At 34.1% G+C, this 21,627-nt stretch overlaps 1 protein-coding gene across 2 annotated transcripts; it reads right to left on the minus strand.

The window, feature by feature from the left end:
• Nucleotides 1–8,944: 8,944 nt before the first annotated feature.
• On the minus strand, nt 8,945–20,036 carry LOC131937016 (MORC family CW-type zinc finger protein 3). Of its 2 annotated transcripts, none has more exons than XM_059294195.1 (16): nt 19,973–20,036; nt 19,355–19,427; nt 19,083–19,209; nt 18,219–18,443; nt 17,828–17,980; nt 17,495–17,636; nt 16,943–17,071; nt 16,391–16,516; nt 16,035–16,132; nt 15,796–15,873; nt 13,504–13,626; nt 13,138–13,212; nt 12,999–13,035; nt 12,123–12,157; nt 11,678–11,811; nt 8,945–10,912 (listed from the first exon to the last, which is right to left on the minus strand). In XM_059294195.1, the coding sequence occupies exons 1-16, from the start codon at nt 20,021–20,023 to the stop codon at nt 10,008–10,010; spliced, it is 2,511 nt and encodes an 836-aa protein (XP_059150178.1). In that variant the 5' UTR covers nt 20,024–20,036; the 3' UTR covers nt 8,945–10,007. The 2 variants fall into 2 exon arrangements, with proteins under 2 accessions (XP_059150178.1, XP_059150177.1); XM_059294194.1 differs by having other exon boundaries at nt 11,642–11,811.
• Between the last annotated feature and the right edge of the window lie 1,591 nt (nt 20,037–21,627).

Here is a 21,627-nt window from a genome sequence, read left to right on the forward strand (position 1 = left end):
CCAATGTAAATCAATGGTTCTGCCTAGAGCATAGCTTGATTCTATATGAATGTGTGAAATACCACCATAACTGGTTTTAGATAGAAAACAACGTGTTTCAAAAATATAAATTAGATCCCTAATAAATATTGAAAATGTTCGTTTAAAAGAAAATGAACTTTAACTAATTTTTTTTTAAAATAAGTATGAACGGGTTTTTCCGAATGGTCCTGAATCTTCTGCCGAGCTATTAGATCTAGGATCTAGAGTCTAGATCTATAATCTATATTAAATATTATCATTGTAGATTTAGATCTAGTCTCGATTTAATAAGTAAGATCTATTCAAGATCTAGATCTAATCATCCTAAAAGCTTTTAACTGTTTCTTATGTTGTTAGAACCTGTTCAGATTTATTTTAACTAAACGATATCAATTTTCATTTGGTTTGCCTTTATTTTATTGACTCATTTAGATCTAAGTGTGGTGGCGTAGATGCAGGTGTAGGATAGACAGTGTACGTGACGGAGACGATCGACGAAGCACGGGTTAGAATTAGATTGTAATTACGGGCGACATCATTGTGGGGGGGTAGGTGTAGCAGACACGTATCTAGTTAGCCTGTGTGACCGGAATGGGGGTAGTTTATTAGCAGGGTCTGACATTTTAATCAGGTACGACAGAACTGTGGCGACATGCAAATTAGGTTAGACCGGATGGGGAAGACAAAGAAGTGAGGACGATGAGGGTTAGGAGGCAGTGGAATCTAGGCAGTCGAGGTTGAGACCATTGTAGTGAGAGGACGGATTCAAGTGTAGAGTTAGGGAACAGTGTAGGGACAATAGTGTAGGAAACCGTGAACAGTAGGTGTAGGCAACAAATATATATTGTGTGAAGCATCGGATGTATAATAAGTAAAATATTGTGAATCAAACTGATATTCGAGTTGGCTTATTTACTGTACGGATATGAGAGTTCTCGTCCTCGTCACAGTAGTAAATATATGTTCGTGTATAAGAAGGAAAGCAATAAAGTAACTATATGTGGAAACTAATAGAAGAATAACAAGAAGAATAGAGAAAGCAAGCAATTCCCCCCACCACATATTGGTGGAGCACAGTGGTTCGTAATCCGTACAGAAGTGTTGTTGAACATTCGATCTGACCAGAAGTGATGGTTGCAACATATTGTGTCTATCAGAAGTGCTACAAGTTATTGCAAGGAAGCAAAGATAAGTACCTTCCTCTAATTTTATTCAAATAACAGGGATTTTAGATCCTGTGCTGGATATTATACCAGTATTTTTGTTTATTGTTTTGTATTTGTCTATCAGTAATTAGCTTTTATAGGTTTGTTACTCTTAAATTGGCTGAGGCTTCCTAATTATAGGACACTCTGGGTGTAGGCCTGCTATTTAAGAGGTACATATTTATAGTTAGCTGTATCACGTAATGTTCGCATTATCGTGTCTATAGTCTATAGTGTAACTCATGTCTTCTATATAACCTGTCACGTGTTACTACTGTGGTAGGCTACATTTATTTTTACTTTCGTCCATTTATGTGTATCGTCCTGTTCAGTTAGAGTTATTTTGATATCTCTTTTTTTTCCACGCATCACCTATATTACATCACACTAAAACATGCCTCCATTTAATGAACTTCTAAATAAAACTAAGCCCGAGTTAGGCTTAGCATATACCATGACCGACTGGGCCCAACTATGCAAAGTAGGCAAGTCATTAGAAAAAAGCGGCGCGGAACTACAAGCGTGGATGAATGAGAAGCATAAAGCTGTTCAAGAAGATGCAGAGAGACTAGCAAAAATAGATGCAGACAAAGAAATTGAGAAAGCAAAAGTAGAGGCAGACAAAGCTATTCAAATAGAAATTCAGAAAGCAAAAGTAGAGGCAGACAAAGCTATTCAAGTTGCAAAATTAGAGATTGAAAAAGAAAATACAAAGTTAGAATTGGCTAGAATAGTGAAGGATAAAGAAGAAGAACTACGTCAATATAATTTAAAGTTAGAGAATCGGTCACAGCAACCTAAACACCATGAGTCAACGCTACAACAAAAAGCAGAGCTACCTAGATCTACTTATGAATATTACTACGATTCAGATGACTCATACAGTGAATCAGAGAGCAAGCCTACTACAAAAATTGATACGCCACACTCAGTTAAAGAAGATACCACAACAGACCACAACATGCAGATGAACTATTTGCGACAAAAGAACTACTACAATGTTCGATGCTACTACTGTAATAGACCAGGTCATAAAAAGATAAATTGTAAAAAACTATATTATGATAGACTCCAGCGGAATATAGAGCAGAATAGACGTCAATACAAGAGACCAATTTATAGATCAGCATACATGACATCTTTTAGTGAAGCCAGCAACAGGAAAGACACATTTACAGCCAAGATTAATAACAGATTTTCACGAGCTATAAGAGACACAAGATGCTCTACAATAGCGGTTAGAAGCTGCTTTGTTAGACGACATCAATACACAGGCAGAACACAACATGTCCAGAGTTCACGAGGCATAACATATGTTTGGCCAACAGCTATAATCCAGATTAGCACGCCATCAGCAACAAGAACAGTAGAAGCTGTTGTGTTTAGATATGGTCCACACGATCTTATCATAGGCAACATCAGAGGTGTCAAACAATTTCAAGTTGAGAATGACATGAACCATACAACACAAGTAAGAAGCAAACAGGCCGACACACAAAGTTCTATCGAACCGGTAGACAGAACGATGTACGATCTACAGAAAAGAAGTAATAATTTGGTGTTAGACATGAACACAGTTATTGAAGAGTTGTCTAAAAAAATCACAGAAATCGGCTCAGTTGTTCTCAGTTTGAGAAAACAGAATGATCAACTTAATGACAGATTGCTCAGATTAGAGAAAAAAGTCAACAATGAAAATGAAGAATATGTCCTAAATAATTCAATTGGTGAGAGAGCTTACTACTATTCCTGGTCAGCACTTAATCAGATAATGTCAGAAGTACAAGAAACTACAGAGCCTAAAGAAATGACCTGCACACGAGTACAAGACAAACGACGGACCTGTTCAACCCTAGCCTTAACCTAGCGCCCCATGTGCTTTACCCCATGACGGATAGAACTTGGACCACGCGCACCCCCTTACGAACGGTTTTGAACAACGTTTACACAAGGATTAACAAGTAAAGTAAATTCAAGTTATCAAACAGTATGATATAAGTCGTCGAAAATATCGGCGTGAAACGATGGGTCACTTTTGATGTTACAGAAAAAAGATGTTGTCATTACATAGTATAATGAGAGTTGCTCCATTATAACCATAAAGAGAAGAATGTCTTTAAGTTTCCATGAGAAGTTGAATATTTATGATTATGCACAGTCTACAGTCACAGGCAGAGAGCTGCTCCTGCACTACAGATATGTGACACGCAAAGCACACATGTCTTTTCTTTATTTGTATCTAATCTAATTCTGTTGGAAGACCAATTATGTAGTTGATGATTATTATAATGTAGTTAGTATTATTGTTGATGATTATAATGTAGTTACCATTGTTGTTGTTATGTAGTGTGTCGTGGACAAATAACCAGCACATCAAAATTTGGTGGGACTATTTTATAAGAGGAAGGTTATTTGTCTGACGGGCACAAACAACGCTAACGAGGCATATGTTTAAGACGACGTGTCAATTCATATTTTCTCAGAAACAACCATGAGAGACAGTCTGATGTGACGTATCCTTGCGCTGCCGCCCTCGCCAATGTCATCGTAAAACTAACTCGTCGACAACAAATACCAAGTCTCTAAATTTGCTACAGCAAACAACAACACATCGACAGGAGCAGTTCATCAGATCAACACATCTACAGGAGCAGTTCATCAGATCAACACATCTACAGGAGCAGTTCATCAGATCAACACATCTACAGGAGCAGTTCATCAGATCAACACATCGACAGGAGCAGGTCAGCAGATCATTACATCGACAGGAGCAGTTCACCAGATCAACACATCGACAGGAGCAGGTCAGCAGATCAACACATCGACAGGAGCAGGTCAGCAGATCAACACATCGACTGGACAAGCAGAAATAGAACTTTGTGAAATATCTTTTAAGCCTGAGAATCCTTGCGCACGGTCGCGTTCAGTTTTTCGACCAGGCCGCAACGGTCAATTAAGTGTGTTTATCAGTGAAAAAAAAAAAAAAAAAAAAAATTTATAGGGATCAATCAATCAAAGCTTAATGAAAACAACGGATGTTTAAGAACTGTGACATTACTTGATTGTTGAAATGTATTACTATGTGAATTACTATATTATGAGTGTATTGATATAATATGTACTTTATTCATCGTTGTATGTTACACAGTTATTGATACAAGTTACTAGCTATAGAAAAAAAAAAAAAGCTAATATAATTAGCTTTTTATTTGAAAGGGGGGAGGAATATGTGGTGGCGTAGATGCAGGTGTAGGATAGACAGTGTACGTGACGGAGACGATCGACGAAGCACGGGTTAGAATTAGATTGTAATTACGGGCGACATCATTGTGGGGGGGTAGGTGTAGCAGACACGTATCTAGTTAGCCTGTGTGACCGGAATGGGGGTAGTTTATTAGCAGGGTCTGACATTTTAATCAGGTACGACAGAACTGTGGCGACATGCAAATTAGGTTAGACCGGATGGGGAAGACAAAGAAGTGAGGACGATGAGGGTTAGGAGGCAGTGGAATCTAGGCAGTCGAGGTTGAGACCATTGTAGTGAGAGGACGGATTCAAGTGTAGAGTTAGGGAACAGTGTAGGGACAATAGTGTAGGAAACCGTGAACAGTAGGTGTAGGCAACAAATATATATTGTGTGAAGCATCGGATGTATAATAAGTAAAATATTGTGAATCAAACTGATATTCGAGTTGGCTTATTTACTGTACGGATATGAGAGTTCTCGTCCTCGTCACAGTAGTAAATATATGTTCGTGTATAAGAAGGAAAGCAATAAAGTAACTATATGTGGAAACTAATAGAAGAATAACAAGAAGAATAGAGAAAGCAAGCAATTCCCCCCACCACACTAAGTCTAATTTAAGACGAGTCGAAAAATAAAATCGTAAAAATTAGTATATTCGCTGTATTGGCATGTACAAATAGCAGTGGCGGGTTTGGTATGTGGAAGGGGGGTGGTGCCCAATTATTAGGTCCCCAAAATATTCTTATACAACCGATAATACATTTAATTTTCCTCCAACCCTGTTACAAGTAAGTTACACAAAGTCAGACCCTTCTCCCACTCAATTTGAATTTCTATCTATTCATATTTTCTTCAGAAGAAGCATAAGCAAATTGAGTAGGTTTTGCCGAAAATGTGTCTCCCTTTACAATGAAATAAATTAAAAAAAAAAAAAAAAAACTTATATAGAGACTAACTACTTTGAGAATGAATATCGAGAACAGAATTTTTAAAAGTGGGACCACACAAATAATTTATATTACATTTGCTGATGTAAAAAAGATGGTCTATTTTTTTTTTTGGTCAGTTTCTTCATCTTCGTTCTTAATTTTACTAGTGTTGGAAGAGATTCCCTCCAACACAATTTAGTATTACTATTTGTTATGCGTCATAGAGGTCGTTGACTCAGATTTCAGCCTGCTTTTTTACTTTCTCGTATATACGAAGTATAGAGAAAGTCTTGTAATCGTGCAAAAAAAAAAAATCGAGATTTTTACAAATCTCGACGTTTTACACCTCACTGATACGGAAAAACATAATTTTGCAATCTTGTCCGTATGTCTGTGTGTCTGTCTGTGATTCTGTCTGTATGTCTGTCATGTCTGTGTGATTACCGTTACAGCTAGGTTGATGAAATTACATATATAAGTATTTTATCAAAATCGTAGATCCTGATCAACTTTTGAGCGATTTCCGATAACCGGAAGTGGTACTTTTTCTACTTTGAATTTTTCAAAAGCATATAACTTAAGTACTATTACAGATAGATAAATGAAATTTCACATGTAAGTAAAAGATCTAATTCTCTACATTCTTTCAAAATTTGAGTAATTTCCGTTGACCGGAAGTACTAATTTACGCTATTTCCGATTTCTCAAAAAACGTATGTAAATTTATAAAGTACTAATAATATTGCGCACTATTATGCACCTTTTGTTTTGCCGTTCGCTTAGTGCGCAATTCTTTTTTTCTATGAGATTCTATTCTATTTTTAAAAGTTTAAGTAATTAAAAATCACGTCTATATTCCAAGTTATATAAGAATATTCGAGAAAGTTTAGGGGAGATCACTCCCGGTTTATTTGTATTTGCTTCCATAGCCTTTGTCCAACCAAGAACAAACTACAAAGCAGCAGTTATTTGATTTTGGAGTTCTCTCTTCTAGATGAGTGACTGTCCCCAGCTATCGAGCCTCGTCTGCCCAGGGCTTCGAACTCGGTACTTTTCGATTCAGCAACCATGAGTTTAACTGACACGACCCCTTAGAGGCGTTGCGAGGGGGTGCCGCGTGCGGATCGCACCGGGTGACACCATTTAGGGGGTGACACCATGTCGAAAAATTGCAAATTATATAGAAGAAAAATGCTTTTTGCCATTAGTAGTATATTAGGTCAATTGTGTTCCACGATGCGGACGACTCATGTTTCATGCCTGGTCTTACACCAGTTGTTAGTTACAATATCTGTAGTAAAATTTGTCTTATTTACACCCTTTGTACTACATATAGTTTATTAGAAGTTTTTATTTTATTTTTAATACTTGCTTGTTGGTTTCATGCACGTTTATTTATTTACATAGGTGAGACTATTTTGTAATCACTATTTGGTCACGAAAATCGGTGACCTTTGGAGTCCCTTGATGTGTTTGTTCAAGTACCACCGTTGTTTACATTTATTTCATGGCAAAAAGTTCACTGTAGTAAAAGACTCGTTTGCTCACTAGTTTAAGTCAGTTTAACTACTGTTCTAACACTTGCGTACCTCTGAGTTCATAGTAAGACCCGTTAGCGCCATACATTGTCATATTTGAATTTTGGTAGGCGCTAAATCTAAAACATCTTTAGCCTCAGTTTTTTTAGTATGGTGCTCTCTGTTATCAATGTCAGACTGCTGTGTTTGATCTTTATATCATAACATTGAACTTCTAAAACGTGTTAATGAAATAAAATGGCTCATTTAATTTAAAACAAAAATCTCATTTCAATGTGCTGGCGACTAAATTCACGATGCCTAGGAAATAACTACCTGCCACAAACGCCATTGAATGTTTAAAAAATCTGGCAATAAAGCCAAGACTAAAGTTCACAGAACTCTTGCCAGGTTGTAGGTATTATTTTTACCGTATTTTTTGTTATTCTGTCTAAACAACTGAGTGATGATGTTAGTGGTATATTATATAGTTGGGGCTATAGTGGAGTATTGGATCTTTACGTTTATCTCCTGTATCGGGAGATCAGAGGGAAATGAAGGAAAACTATCCTGGCGTCGATAATGGAGGTTTTATGTTACTGTGGTTGGCACTGGTGGTCCTGACAACATTATTACAAGTTGGTGAATGACTTGGGTTCCATCGTACCTGCCCTGTGAAATAACACACACACACACAACTGAAACTAATATCAAATGGAATCACAACAAAAGTCTTCTTAAATTGTATTAATAACTGACTATACATAACTCTTTACTCTGAGTTGTGTACACTTTAAATATATTAAACGGGGTGGGGGGGGGGGGTGAAACAAACTGAAGAATTTAGAGAGGAATAAAGGCTTGTTTTTTTTTTATAACTCAATAAAAGACAGTAGAGAGGGTGACACCAAAACCTAATGACTTACGATAAAAACGATGCTTTGTCCACATGAGTTAATAGGAGGATTGTATGCACAAATTAACGTCAGTATGCAAAATGGGAATATGTCACAAATTGCAACTATATATAGGCCTATGTAGACAAATATATATATATATATATATATATATATATATATATATATATATATATATATATATGCGGTGACACCATGAGGTGCCGCACTGGGTGACACCCGACCTCGCGATGCTACCCCTCATTATGTTGGTTTATTGATCCAATCATAAAACACATTTTTTGTCCAACCACTTCCCACCCCATGCATCATAACATAATAATTTTATCGACCAAACTCAACAATGTATCTCAAATTCACTGAACCAAAGTTTGGAGAATTTTTAACATTTTTGTAGACTTATCAAAGTTTGTCAGCTCCACTTTGCTTAAAAGCCTGAACACTTTTTTTTTTGCATCCAGTGAATGACATTTGTTATCATAAGATTAAATGAAAGGTAGTACAAGTGTTTTATGTCATCCTACTATTAAAAAAAAACCCTAACAGAAAAATAGCTTTGAGAAATAATATATTTTAATATTATTTAAAGGCAATTAAACAGTAGATCTGTATAACATGCAGTTTAAATCTTAAAAATGATATAAAACAGTGAAGGAATATAAATGATACTAGGCAGTGTAGACACTATAAGTAATAATTTCCAATTTAAAATAATCAGAAATCGCAAAACAATTAAAATATTAGAATTATTCACATATTGCTAAAAAATATAAAAAGTTTAACGTTTGAAGTGAACACAAAAATTGGATTCAATACACTTAACTTAACAAAGCAAAAGATAACAGTATACTTTAAAAATTATCACACTCTAGAATTCAATTCTGAATAAGCATATGTTGTAAATAAACAATTAAATTTGTTTAGCCATCACAGCAAAATTAATATATATGAATCATCCATATATTGTTAAACATTATACAAAATTTAATGAATGAATTAAACACAAACATTTTAAAAAGAACAAAATGTATGAATAGCTTTAACATATGCACAAAAAAAAAGAGAAAATGATTTTCTCCAAATATATGATAACTAACGACTATTTAAATAATATTAAGAAAAGTGTAGGTTGCTTATACAATTTTGATGATGGTATACTATAAATAGCAACCCATGATTTTCTTTAGTTATTTAAATAGTTGTTCTTTATTATATATCTAGAGAAAATCATTGTTTCTTTCTCTTTACTCCATACGATTATTAATGTCTTTTATTCATTTTAAAATAAGTTTATATTTAGTTCACCGGACAAAGTGGAAGATTATGGATTCACAAAGAGTCAAAGGGACTGTTGTGGGTTTCAGCAAATCTTGACCCACTTCTATCACAGCATGTATAATATACAAGTCTAGGAAAAAACTAGCAGAAAGTTAATGTTATATGAAAACACTTTTCCAAAGGAATATATATGCTAACTTTTTGCAAGTTTTTTTCAAGACATGTAAACGCAATTTAATTAGATTTTTGTGTTGTCTCTGGAGACCAATGCATTTAAATAATTAAAAACAACTTACTTTTGTTTTTAATTATTTAAATGCATTGGTCACTAGAAACAACACTAAAATCTAATTAGAGTTTACATTTGTCATTATAAAAAGAATTAGTTAAAAGTTTATAAAATTCCGCAATAAAAGGGGAGCTTGATAGTAATTTTATATTACATTTTTTATTTAACTAGAATCAAATTGTATAACTAAAAATACTTGAACACCAAATGAACACATTCATTTGTGTGTAATGGCATGATAACGTAAATACTTCACATAGCAATCTTTAATTGATTTTTAAAAATCAATTAAAAATCTAACAGTCTCACAGTTTTTCACATTCCATGTAGTTGAGTCTTGACTTGTATATCAAGTTTACTTGAGTGAGCAAATAAGTATTAGCATTAGTAAAAATAAGTAGCACTTCATTACAGCACATCCAAGGTACAGTAAAAAAAAAAATAAATCCTTCAGCTTAAAAAAATGGACATTAATCTTCATTTATTCACTGTTTAGAAACTTAATGTAAGAAAAAATAAATAAAAGAGGTTATTTCTTAATCATACTTGCAATTAAATGCTTTGATTTTTTTTATACTTAGGATAACAGCAAGGGAAATAACTGCTAATCAATACACTCAGCTGAATACATTGCTAACATTGTATCAACTAAATCATCAATATTGCTCACATCACCAGTGTTAGCCACAGGATCCATTAGACTTAGCAGCTGATGAACTTTACTTTTGAAATTTGACAATCTCTCTTCAATGTCTATATAATGCAGCTCCATTGTTAAAAGCTGCTCTTCTGTCAATGAGAGCTTTGATTTCAGGTTTTCTATTTCCTTTTGAGCATCATCACAACTTAACTTATCTGCTTGATTTTTCATCTTTTCTGAATGAGAGGATTCTTCACTCTCAGCTTCAATGTTTCTAAGTGGTGATGAACAAGCAAAGCTAGGCTTTACATCAAACACACTTTTGTTTCTTGAATGGTGAGGACCGGCATGGTTGTTTTCAATTTTACTAGTTAATTCATTATTTACTGGCAGTGCTGCTTCTGGTATACATGCATCATTTAAGCTGATACAGTTGAGGTCATCAGTGTCCGTCCACACAAGGGTGTCATCTTCCACTGAGTCTTCAACACCATTTAAACCTGTAGTGTCTAGTGAAGCTGACGAGGTGTTAAGGGAAATAGAATTAACTGTAGTGCATTCTGAACTGTTAAGAGAATTAGAATTAGCTGTAGTGCACTCTGAACTGTTATTAATGATTTGATCTGTGTTACAAGAGTGGCTGTCCATAGATTTATCAGAAAGTTGTGAATCATTGTCTGAAGTGATTATTTCTTTGTCTACTGGGCATGAAAGCTGACTTGCATTTTCTCTGTTCTGGTCACTGGAATGTTTTCTGACCACATAGTCAATGCAAAACTTCAATTTGGTTTGGATCATACTTTTCTGAGGGCTTGGAAATGATTTCTGTGCTGAATTTGGAAATTTTTCATTGCTTCTCAGTAACTTTCCTGTAGAGACACATATATTTTGTTTAAAATTTGTTTGCAAATCTAATTAAGTTTAAATATTCTTGATAAAATATAAGTTATTTTAATACGTTTAGTTTTTAAATGAGGCTACTAAAAGTAAAAGAAGTAAGCACATATTATTTATCTGGCTCAAAAAAATAAAATGAATATATGAATTTTACTGCAATATTCTAAATTAAAGAAAAAAAAATAGATACGTTAATGAATACTTTATAAAGTTGTGAACATCAAGAAAAAAATATCAATATTACGTCTTTTCTAATAAATCACTAAACAAAAAACAGGAAAAAAAGTTTTAATTAAATATATAATAATAATTATGTACAACTAGTTGTTATATAACTATAAAGAAAAGAGTGGGTGGCGCATAAGATTTAGTAAAGGTTTTCAATACATAGTATAGTGACCCGCTCTTTTCTTTATAGTTATTTAAACAGTGGTGTATCATTTTCTTTATAAAGGGTATTTTTTTCCTTCTTCTTTTTAAAGCATATATAAAAGTTTATTATAAAACTTCATTTAATTAAAAAAAATACTTCTAATTTTAATAAAACCAAATTGCATAGATACAAATGTTTGCACCAAATGTTTGTGTAACATCTCAAAAAGATTAATATTAGTTATATGGTAGTCTTTAATAGAGTAAAAAAAATTTTAAACACTAAGTATTAAAACAAAAGCTGCTGAGAAATGAAGTTAAAAAAAAACCTTGTGAAAATAGTGTATTTAGATGAGAATCATTACTATTATTATCTTGATCTTTTTTTTTCTTTGGGGTACTATGCTTGCACAGTCTTTCAAAATCTTCATCATATTTATTGTTGTCATCATAAACTCTTTTTCTTCGACTACCAGTAGATGTGTTCTTCTTTGATAACCTGCATTTGTTAATAAACAAAAATATAATTTACTAATACAATCTATAAAAATTACATATTTTTTTTACTGTGTGTCAAAGTTTATTAGTTTGGAAATATTAATCAGGTAGTTAAGGTCCAATATGTATTTCGAATCACTTTTAGCTGAACTTATAGCTAAAATAAAAGTTAAAGGTAGAGTTATGTTAAGAGATATTTTAATTTTAAGTTCATGGCTAATGTTTGTCTACTTCAACTATTAATATTTATAATTTCTATGTTCACAGCAGTTTTATTACAAAATGAACTGAACATTTGCTTAAAATACTCACTCTGTTGAACTCTGTACTGTTTTTCTGCATCCATTCTTAAATGTTAAAAAACTCAAAATTGAACACAGATATAAACGAGATCTCTTACACTCCCAATAAAATGGCCTATGTCTGTATTATGTTAATTGTAGGCTACCACAAGGTTCATAACTAACATAGAGATCCAGTAATAAGCTATTACTGTCATCTGGTGCTAGGGCCTTGTCGTGGCATGGCAGCTTGCGTACCCTGACGACCCCCAGAGCTATACCAGCGGGAGTGTTAACTCCTGGCAGGTTCAACCAAGCTGGGAAGGTCTGCGCGGGTAGGGGTCAGACGAAAGCTAGCACCCTGGTCCTCCAGGTTGGGGGTTGAGCATAAGGTCAGCAACCTTATCTCGTAAAACAAATTACCCGCTACAGAAACGCAGACAGAGAGAAACAAAGACAGCTCGGACCAGGGGAAAAATGGATCTCCCGATGGAGAATTTATGAAGCCGGGTGGTGAAAGCCAATATGTATTGGAAACTACCAGGTCGACCACCATTACGTGACCTGGAAGAAGACACCAAGAAGATTGGATACACCTGGGGACAGTTGGAGAGACTAGCCCTGGACAGAGACGTCTGGAAAGCTCTTGTCAGCGGCCTATGTCCCAGTAGGGACGACAGGCAAACATGACATGACATGAATAAGCTATTAACGATCTCCTGACCACTAATCCCCCCCCCATTGAGTTTTAAAGCATGCAACGTTTGATTTATTAGCATTGAACCACACCACATTTGTTTAAAAATTATATTTTGAATAAAATGGTAATAAGAACTGTCAATATTTTTTTAATTTACAAAGCAAATGATACTTTTTGATTATATAAAAAAAAATGTTCAATACCTACCAATTCTACACTTGTATCATTCGTCTTTGGTGTTTCCCTGAACAAAAGCAATTAAAAAGAATATTTTACAAAACAATTTAATAGGCGTTTCATGTATAAAATGTACATTTATTTTGCATTTCTTGAAAATTTAACTCACTTTTTCTTCCTGCTTGTTTTTTTGTATGTGGGTTTAGTTACTATCTCCTCCTGTTCTTCAGAAATGTCACAGCGACTTAAAAAAAATGGAACTCATCTAATTGCTGTCTTTGTATTTTAGAAGTTACATTTTTGATTGATTGAAGTCAAATTACTATAAACAAACTCAAAAATATTTATTATAGGTTGCAGTTTGATGGTTAACTGTAAAATAAAGTATCAATTTAGAGACAAACATTCTTAGAAATACAGGAAAAAGTATGAGTAATAATAAATTTTTACAAGTCCAAGAAGAAAAAATATTAAGTTATTTCAATTTTATCCAAACCATTAATTGCTTTAACTATAAAAAGTGAGATAAACCTACTTGTACAAACCATCCTTATTCATTAAGCAATACCAGTTATCAGGGAGGGATTCTTTAGTTGTACCTGGAGGCAGACGTCTCCACTTGAGACAGTTATCACACTGGGCCCACAGATGGTCAGGTCTTGAAGCAGAGACATTTTTATAGGTCTAGTTAAGTTTTATCACTGTTTGGTTAAAGGTAATTTGAAGTCATTTAGATGTATATATATTTCTTAATAACAATTTTACTACCACAAATCTATTTAAAACATAAGTTTGTTTATCAAAAGTCTAATTGTAAAGTCTAATTAAGGCATGTGTTTGTTTATCAAAAGTCTAATTATAGCATGAGTTTATTTAGCAAAACTTAATTAAATCATGGGCTTAAGAAAATAAAAAAAAATAATTTTAATTTTACTGGACTAACTCAGAGTAAATTAAGTTAAAGAACTTTCCATTTTTTCTGCAAATTATGGACTAACTCAGAGTAAATTAAGTTAAAGAACTTTCCATTTTTTCTGCAAATTACATTTTAAAGTTTAGTGTGTTAATATACAGGAAATGACAGAAAGTAAATCCACATTAATGTGCTGGTAATGTGCAACAAGCCAAGACAGCTTCAGTAAGAAAGCTGTTAGGTAATATATATAAAACTTTCATAGGGATCATCTATAAATGGCACACATTTCACTCCCTTCCCAACTCCTTCTTTTTTATCAGACATCCTTACAAAAGACCAAAATACCAAATGTGTGTGTTATCATTTATAAAGGACCCCTAACTGCAAAATCTGTTAATATTTTTAAAATGACAAATTGTGGGCCAATTCCATAATCTATGTGTCTATGGGTAGAATGGTTTTCTGGGCTCTACATTTCAAATTCTATTAGTAAAACAATGAAGTGTTAATATACAAAGTGGTGAGTTAAATATGCAAAAAAATAATTTTAAAAATTGCAACATGCATTTTCACAAAATTGGTTCTAAAACAAAATACCAGTTAAAGTAAACCTACCTCATGTAAACTGCAGCTAATTTTAATTTGCAAACAAAAAATATTTTAAACATTAGATTAAAATATAAACAATGGGTCAGAGAGGGAGTGGCTGTGGAGATCATCTGACATAGACAGGATCTTGTTAGTCAGGGTTTAAAGTTTCGAGCCCATATAGAAATATAAGTATATTTATTTATCGAGTGTTGGGGAGTTTTTACATGTACTTAGTCTTTATGTATGTATATATATATATATATATATATATATATAAACACACATTTACAGTGGTACCTTAACATAAGATAGTCCTAACATGAGATTTTTTAGCATATGAACTGCTAAGGGAGCAATGTTTTGTTTTGAAATATGAAAAACATATAAGATACAATGAGCCAGTGATGAAATTAAAACAAAAGTAAAAAAAATATTCTACAGTAGTATTTGAGTTCCATTGAGTGACCAAAAGGATTGGTGTGGCATTTCTAATGACTGGAATGGATTAATGGTGTTTCAATCAATTTTAATGGGGAAAAATGATAAGAGCTACAAGAAATCAGACATACCAAGTAATGAAATTTGTACATCAAGGTACCTCTATATAGATATTTAAATACATACATCTTTCTTCCATAATGATTTTAAAAGTGTAAAACAGTGGCTTATATGACAGTCACAATTTTGGAATTGAAAGTGAAAAGAGCAGGAGTGTACTGGCTGTAACATATAATACAGCTTATTGTCTGGGTCTATGATGGTGGGGGGTCATTAACCCGACTTCCTAAACCCTTTTAATACCCAAGCAACTTTAAATTTTGGTAAGATTTGTCTAACGCTGAAGCAAATGAAATTGTTGTGGTTTGATCAAGGAAATTAAAGTGTAAACTGTAAGGGATTTAGAATAACAATAGGCAGTGAGATTGTTAATATGGAGACATTTGAAGATGCAGGTTTTGTGTGAACATGCTCAAATATTTGTACCTCATGCTGAGTTAATATTTGTGACAGAAGAAAGCAGCTCCTTACTGAGGAACCAATAACTATGGGGTGAAGAGGATCATTGTGAAATAATATTTGTAAATTTAACAGGAGCAATAATGCAAGCATGTGCTTAAACTAGCCTCACACTGTTAGTTTCAAATCAACCAGCCATTTCAAGCAACATTCCTGTTTTTAATTAAGTAGAACATTCATCTCTCTACTTTTATTGTCGATTTAATAGATTAAATTGAACTTTTTAAAAGGAGAGTATCTTAAAAATGAACCAAACTTAAACATAACTATACTATCTATTTAAGAAAGTATTTAAGGACCTACTGAGTAGTTTCATTTTTTTCAGACTTTTTTCCATCCCAATAGTCATTTAGCTTTTGTCCTAATGCACTCATTACTGAACTGTAGAAAGAGAGGGAAGTATATTCCAAATGAAAAGCACATCAGGCAGTTCTAAACAGTTACAATATTTAGACAAGCACATAAAACATTCATATTTTCAAGGTGCTTTATAAACTAATCAATTTCAGGAAGATAATGATTATCCTAACAAGAATAGTTACTTGAACTTTTCATCTTTGTTGAAATCCTGCTTGTTGTGAATAGGTTGTAAAAAATCAACTTCAACAACACCAACGATCCCTACACCGAGTTGATTTGGCTGAACAGAAAAAAGTAGATCAAGCCTTAAAATAATTAATAAGTCTTTAAGTTTAATAATAAATATCCTTGAGTATAATTACGTTTTTTTAGTGAGAAACAACACTGAAGAAGTATTAGCAGCTTAGTATAAATAGCAATATTGTGGTAGCAAACTGTGGTAGCATAGAATACTGGTATAAATAGTAATATATTTGTAGAAAACTGTAGTAGCATAGAAAACAGGTGTTAAAGGCAATACATTTATTGCAATGCTTACTTGCTTTTGGTAGCCAACTTTTTCATAGGCTTTAATCAAGCGGTTTCTGTGATAAATCATCAACCCATAATCATCAGCAACATCTTGTTCACAGCTAAAACCAATTGTTATTGTGACAGGCTTTTTCTGAATTATAAGAAATCCTATCAATAAACATTAATCTTTTGTGTATCTATCAATTTATGTACAGTATATCTTTGTATGTCAATCTAACATTAAACATGCTATTGTATTTATATATACATAGAGGCCTACATAGATTCTGGTTAATTTCACCAAACATTAATTTGGAATGAATCCTAAAAAAACTAAAATAGAATCATTAACTATTACATGAAAATATGAAGAATAACATTTTAAGTGAATAAATAAAGCCTAGGGAAATCAAGGTTCTTATCTCCCTTGTCAAAATGAATAAAATTCATGTTTAATTGTTTGTGTCCAACTAATAAAGGTCCAAATGATATTTTAATGTTAAATATCATGTATGTATATGTGTGTGTATGTATATATGTATATATATTAATTGTTCTGGCACAGAATGTAACTCACCAGCCATAAAGGTTTGTAAATATCTCTTTCTGTCTGATACAGCATTCTGGCTATATTTGTTGATTTTATTTTCACACCACGTAGGTGAATTTTCATTCTTGGATGAAGGTATAGAATTTTGCAATACTCCTAAAATTAAATTGAAAATATAAATAAAATAATGCATTATTAATGATAAATTAAGCAAAATTTGGGATAACTATCAAAGCGATTTTAAATATTGGCAACTCATGTAATTTTAAAATGTAAAGGGTAGACTTTACAATAGTTTATTGTGGTAGTAATAGAGCATTGTCTTCTTTAATCTGCTTGAAGAATTAAAAATAGTTGTTTTTATTTAACAATTAAAAAGATAAAAAAAACTCTGGATACCTGTATCTCCCCAGATAAATATGTTCAACACAAAATAATTTACATCTTATACCTACTGCTTAATCACAATATATTCTACTAAATTAATACTCCAGTTTTTCCTTGGCCAAAACTGTCCTTACTGTTTATGTAAATTATCTGAACTATATTAAAATGAAAAGTAATTATAAAAAAACATACTCTAAGAGAGCGCTTGTATTCAGATGATTGAGTCTGGATTGGACGATTGTTGACATTTGATGCATCTGGCTTGTGTGGTTCTGGGCATCTTATATCAGATACATCACTTGAAAAATCCAGTTCAAAAGTTTTATCCTCTAACCTATATTTGAAAATGGAAGTTTCACTAAAGCCTTTTATTCAATTTTTGCCACTATTGTTCTTTCTACACTTAAGTTCTGGCAGTCTCATTACTGTACTTAAAGAAAAAGTTTATTAAATTTGTCAGAAACCAAAAGTAACAATAAATGTGTAAACATTGTAGGCCTACTAGAAATGTTGTAAATCAGAAACCTTTTCAGTTTAGAGATAACAATTCTAGTGCCAGTTATTGATCTGTGAACCGCATTCAGATGAAACACAAGTTGCTCTTCAGTTTTGAAGACAGAATGCTGTAAAATAGCTCTTAAGTTGTTCCTGGACAGATGAGTATCATCTCTTTTAAGTGTTCAAATTAAGGAAAAATAAAATGTTTAAAAATTCAAACCACTTAAGATTCTTTAAAAAAAAAAAATTGAAGCACATAAATGTACATGTTCTTTGCAAACTTAATTTATTATGATAAAACTACCGGAAATTTTACACACAATAACAAATTATTATACATTTATTTCCTCGACCAAACACATCATTTTCTGATAATTTAACAAATTTACGTAAACCTAGTTTCAATAAAAGGATATAGTTGGGCAGTGTATATTCCAATATTGGAACAATGACAGAGTCAGCATTTATTGCCTGGAGGTATGTCTGTGATAAAAACCCAACACTTCCACTCTGAGAGCAAATAGTGAAAACAAGGGCATCATTGCCTAAACGCATGGAGCCAGACTTGAAACCATTACCATACTGTCCAACAGACTTCAGAACACTCTTTTTTTTCTCCATATCTTTCTCACAGTAGCCAAAACTGAAAGTTAGTGCATACAACTGGTTGATTTTTATTCAATTTAATATTAACTTCAAGCTCAATAAATCACATAGAGTTTAAGGCTCACAAATGATGTACTGTGTAATGGTATAGCTGCATGTAGCGAATGTAGAATTATTTATTAATTCTGTGTAATTTCTTAGATAATTATGGTAGCAGTAAAAATGCTACTGTGAGATTAGCAATTCAATTAGGGAAAACACAGAGAAGGCACATTGTGAGTAGTACAAACAAGTTGTTTTTGTGAATATTTTTTCATTAGCTAAAATGATCAGAAGATTATCATTAAGCTACGTCAGGTATTCATCTAAGCTGGTGATGGGGAGGTAGGTCGTAAGGAGGTGTATATTGGACTAGAACCAATTCTTGCATCACTTCATGATAACTGACCCCCAAACAAGGAAGAGCACATTAAAATAAAATATTGAGAATTCAGATTTTAGTTTATAAGCGTTTTCTTATGTGAATAAATTTTACATGCCAAGTAAACGTAAACTTTTAAAAACCACTTTTAGTTACAATTAGATAGTTAAGAAGCATGTTTGTATCTGTTTAGTTTAGATTAATCCCTTGTAATTTACTAATCTTATTTTTAATATTCGAAACATAATAATGCACCTAAGCATCCTGTAAAGATGGTCAGTATCCATGCCTTTTCCATTGTCAGTAAACATCAGTGATTCTTCATTTCCTAAATCCACTTTGTCGATACGCATATCTGCAGCACTCGAATCGTAAGCATTGTCTGAAAAATATGATGATGCATCTTATTTTAAGCATTCTCTTTTATTAACTATAAGCTGAATAATGTTATTCAATCTGTTATACCTGATTAATTGTTCATATTTTTAACATAAAACTATAATACCAGAAATGCATGGAGGTCTCACCTATTATCTCAACTATTGCGCTGAATGGCCATGTATGACTTGTAGAATTTGCTTGTAGAAAGTTTGGATGTACCTAAATTAAATGTAGTAAAAAATAAATCTCTATTAATAAACCCTTACTTACAATGTCAAGCAGACATTGTTTTGGACACACTCCATCCAAATTATGATTGACCCAAGCATTACTTTACTGACACTCCCACTATCAATGAAGAATTTTGTTTTTGGTTGGTTGAGGCCACGCCGGGGGGGGGGGGGGGGGGGGGGGGGGGGAGGACGATCTGTCCGGGATTCAAAGGGTCGATTCTAAATATCATCCAAAAGTTTTAATACCCCGGTCGGATTATCATAAACCTGCCTGTACTCATTAGTCATTAGATTATAGATCTAGATCTAGTACTAGATCTAATAATAAGAGTAAGTATAGATCTAGATCTAGTAATTACTAATTATGAGTAAGTACTGAAGTACTGAAGTACTGCCACTGCCACGTCAACTAGACTCAAGATTTATTTGAGTTTGTATTGTTCAGTTTCAAAATAATTGTATTTTAATGTGAGTGCAAGAATTGTGTAAGTAGGCTACTTTAAAATAAAAAAAAGCATACGAAAAACTTACTTTGCTAGGAAGAATACCATGAATTAAATCTTGCGCTCTGGGGCCCGCCATTTTAGTTGCAGCAATTCTTAGAATTTATCGGGAATTTGCAAACCTATTATTAGCCATCAGCAGCAGTCAGATAAGGGTCTCAAGATCTAATTATTTAAAACGAGCCGACCCGCAGCGCATCATACGCCGCTATTTAGTTGTTTTATTTTCTACTTTTCAGTAATTCATAATTTGTGAATTCGACAGTACCAATGCTGCCACTGAAAATATTTGCTTTAAAACACTAACCCCCCCCCCCTTTCCCCTAACCCCGACCCTACACCAACCCCCCCCCCCCCCCCCCGTGAAAGCAGCCTCCACTTAGTTATTTCTTAGTTAGGCCTACCTCCTGTAAGTTTAAAATCGAACTAAATTATCTGCCCCTAATAGAAACTCAGCTCCACGGCTCTACGATTTGTAAACATTTAGCTTTGTAAACATTTAGCGTGACCACAACTCACCAGACAATGTGGGGGTGGGGTGGGGGTGATAGTGATAGTGATAGAGAGAAAGAGAGGGGACTGCAAGGAGGCGCTTGCAGCTTGTTTTCTAACGGCTCCCAGAAGAGAATTATATATATATAGATTAAAACGAGCTGACCCGCGGCGCATCATACGCCGTTATTTAGTTGTTGTTTTTTCTACTTTTCAGTAATTCATAATTTGTGAATTCGACAGTACCAATGCTGCCACTGAAAATATTTGCTTTAAAACACTAAAACCCTCCTTTCCCCCACCCCCCCCCCACCCCTCGTGAAAGCAGCCTCCTCTTAGTTACCTCCCCTAAGTTTTAAATCGATTCAAACTAAATTATCTGCCCCTAATAGCCGTCACTAAACCCGTCTCTACGATTGTAACCATTTAGCGTGAACCACAGCTCACCAGACCATGTGGGGATGGGCAGTGGCGTAGCGAGGTCGGGTGTCACCCGGCGCGGCACTTAATGGTGTCACCCGCCAGAGGCGTAGTGACCCTTCCCGGGGACAATCTTTCATTTTTTTTATTTGCACCCCCCTCAAGCTTTTGATTTGCGCCCCCCTAAAACTTTCGATTTGCACCCCCACCCCTCGTTTTTCTCTATATATTTTGCAATTTTTTGCCTTGGTGTCACCCCCCTAAATGGTGTCACCCGGTGTGGTCCGCACCCCCCGCCCTCCCCTAGCTACGCCCCTGGGGATGGGGGTGGTAGAGATATGCCTAGAGAGGAAGAGAGGGGACTGCTAGGCGCGCTTACAGCTTGGTGTTTTCTAGGGTCTCCAAGAATAGAATTATATGTATAGATATTCAAAACAAACATATTAATCTTATTGTTAAAGAACATTCTGCGACCGCATAATAATATATGTTGTCTATTAAGTTGGTGTTTAGGCCTTATGCCGCTTATAATACTTAGCAGTAGCGTAGCGAGGGGGGGGGGGGGCGGGGGGGGGGACATATGTCCCTGGGCGCCGACCTTAGGGGGGGGGGCGCCAAATTGAAAGTTTGATGGGGGGTGCAAATGAAAAGTTGGAGGGGGGGGGGTGCAAATGGAAAGTTTGAGGGGGGGGGTGCAAATGAAAAGTTCAAGGGGGGGGGTGCAAATCGAAAATTTGCTCCCAAGGGGGCGCCAAATTGAAAGTATGTCCC

Source organism: Physella acuta, unplaced genomic scaffold (genome assembly GCF_028476545.2).
Source record: "Physella acuta isolate Inbredline_101_S28 unplaced genomic scaffold, ASM2847654v3 ptg000197l, whole genome shotgun sequence".
NCBI classification, from domain to species: Eukaryota; Metazoa; Mollusca; class Gastropoda; family Physidae; genus Physella; species Physella acuta.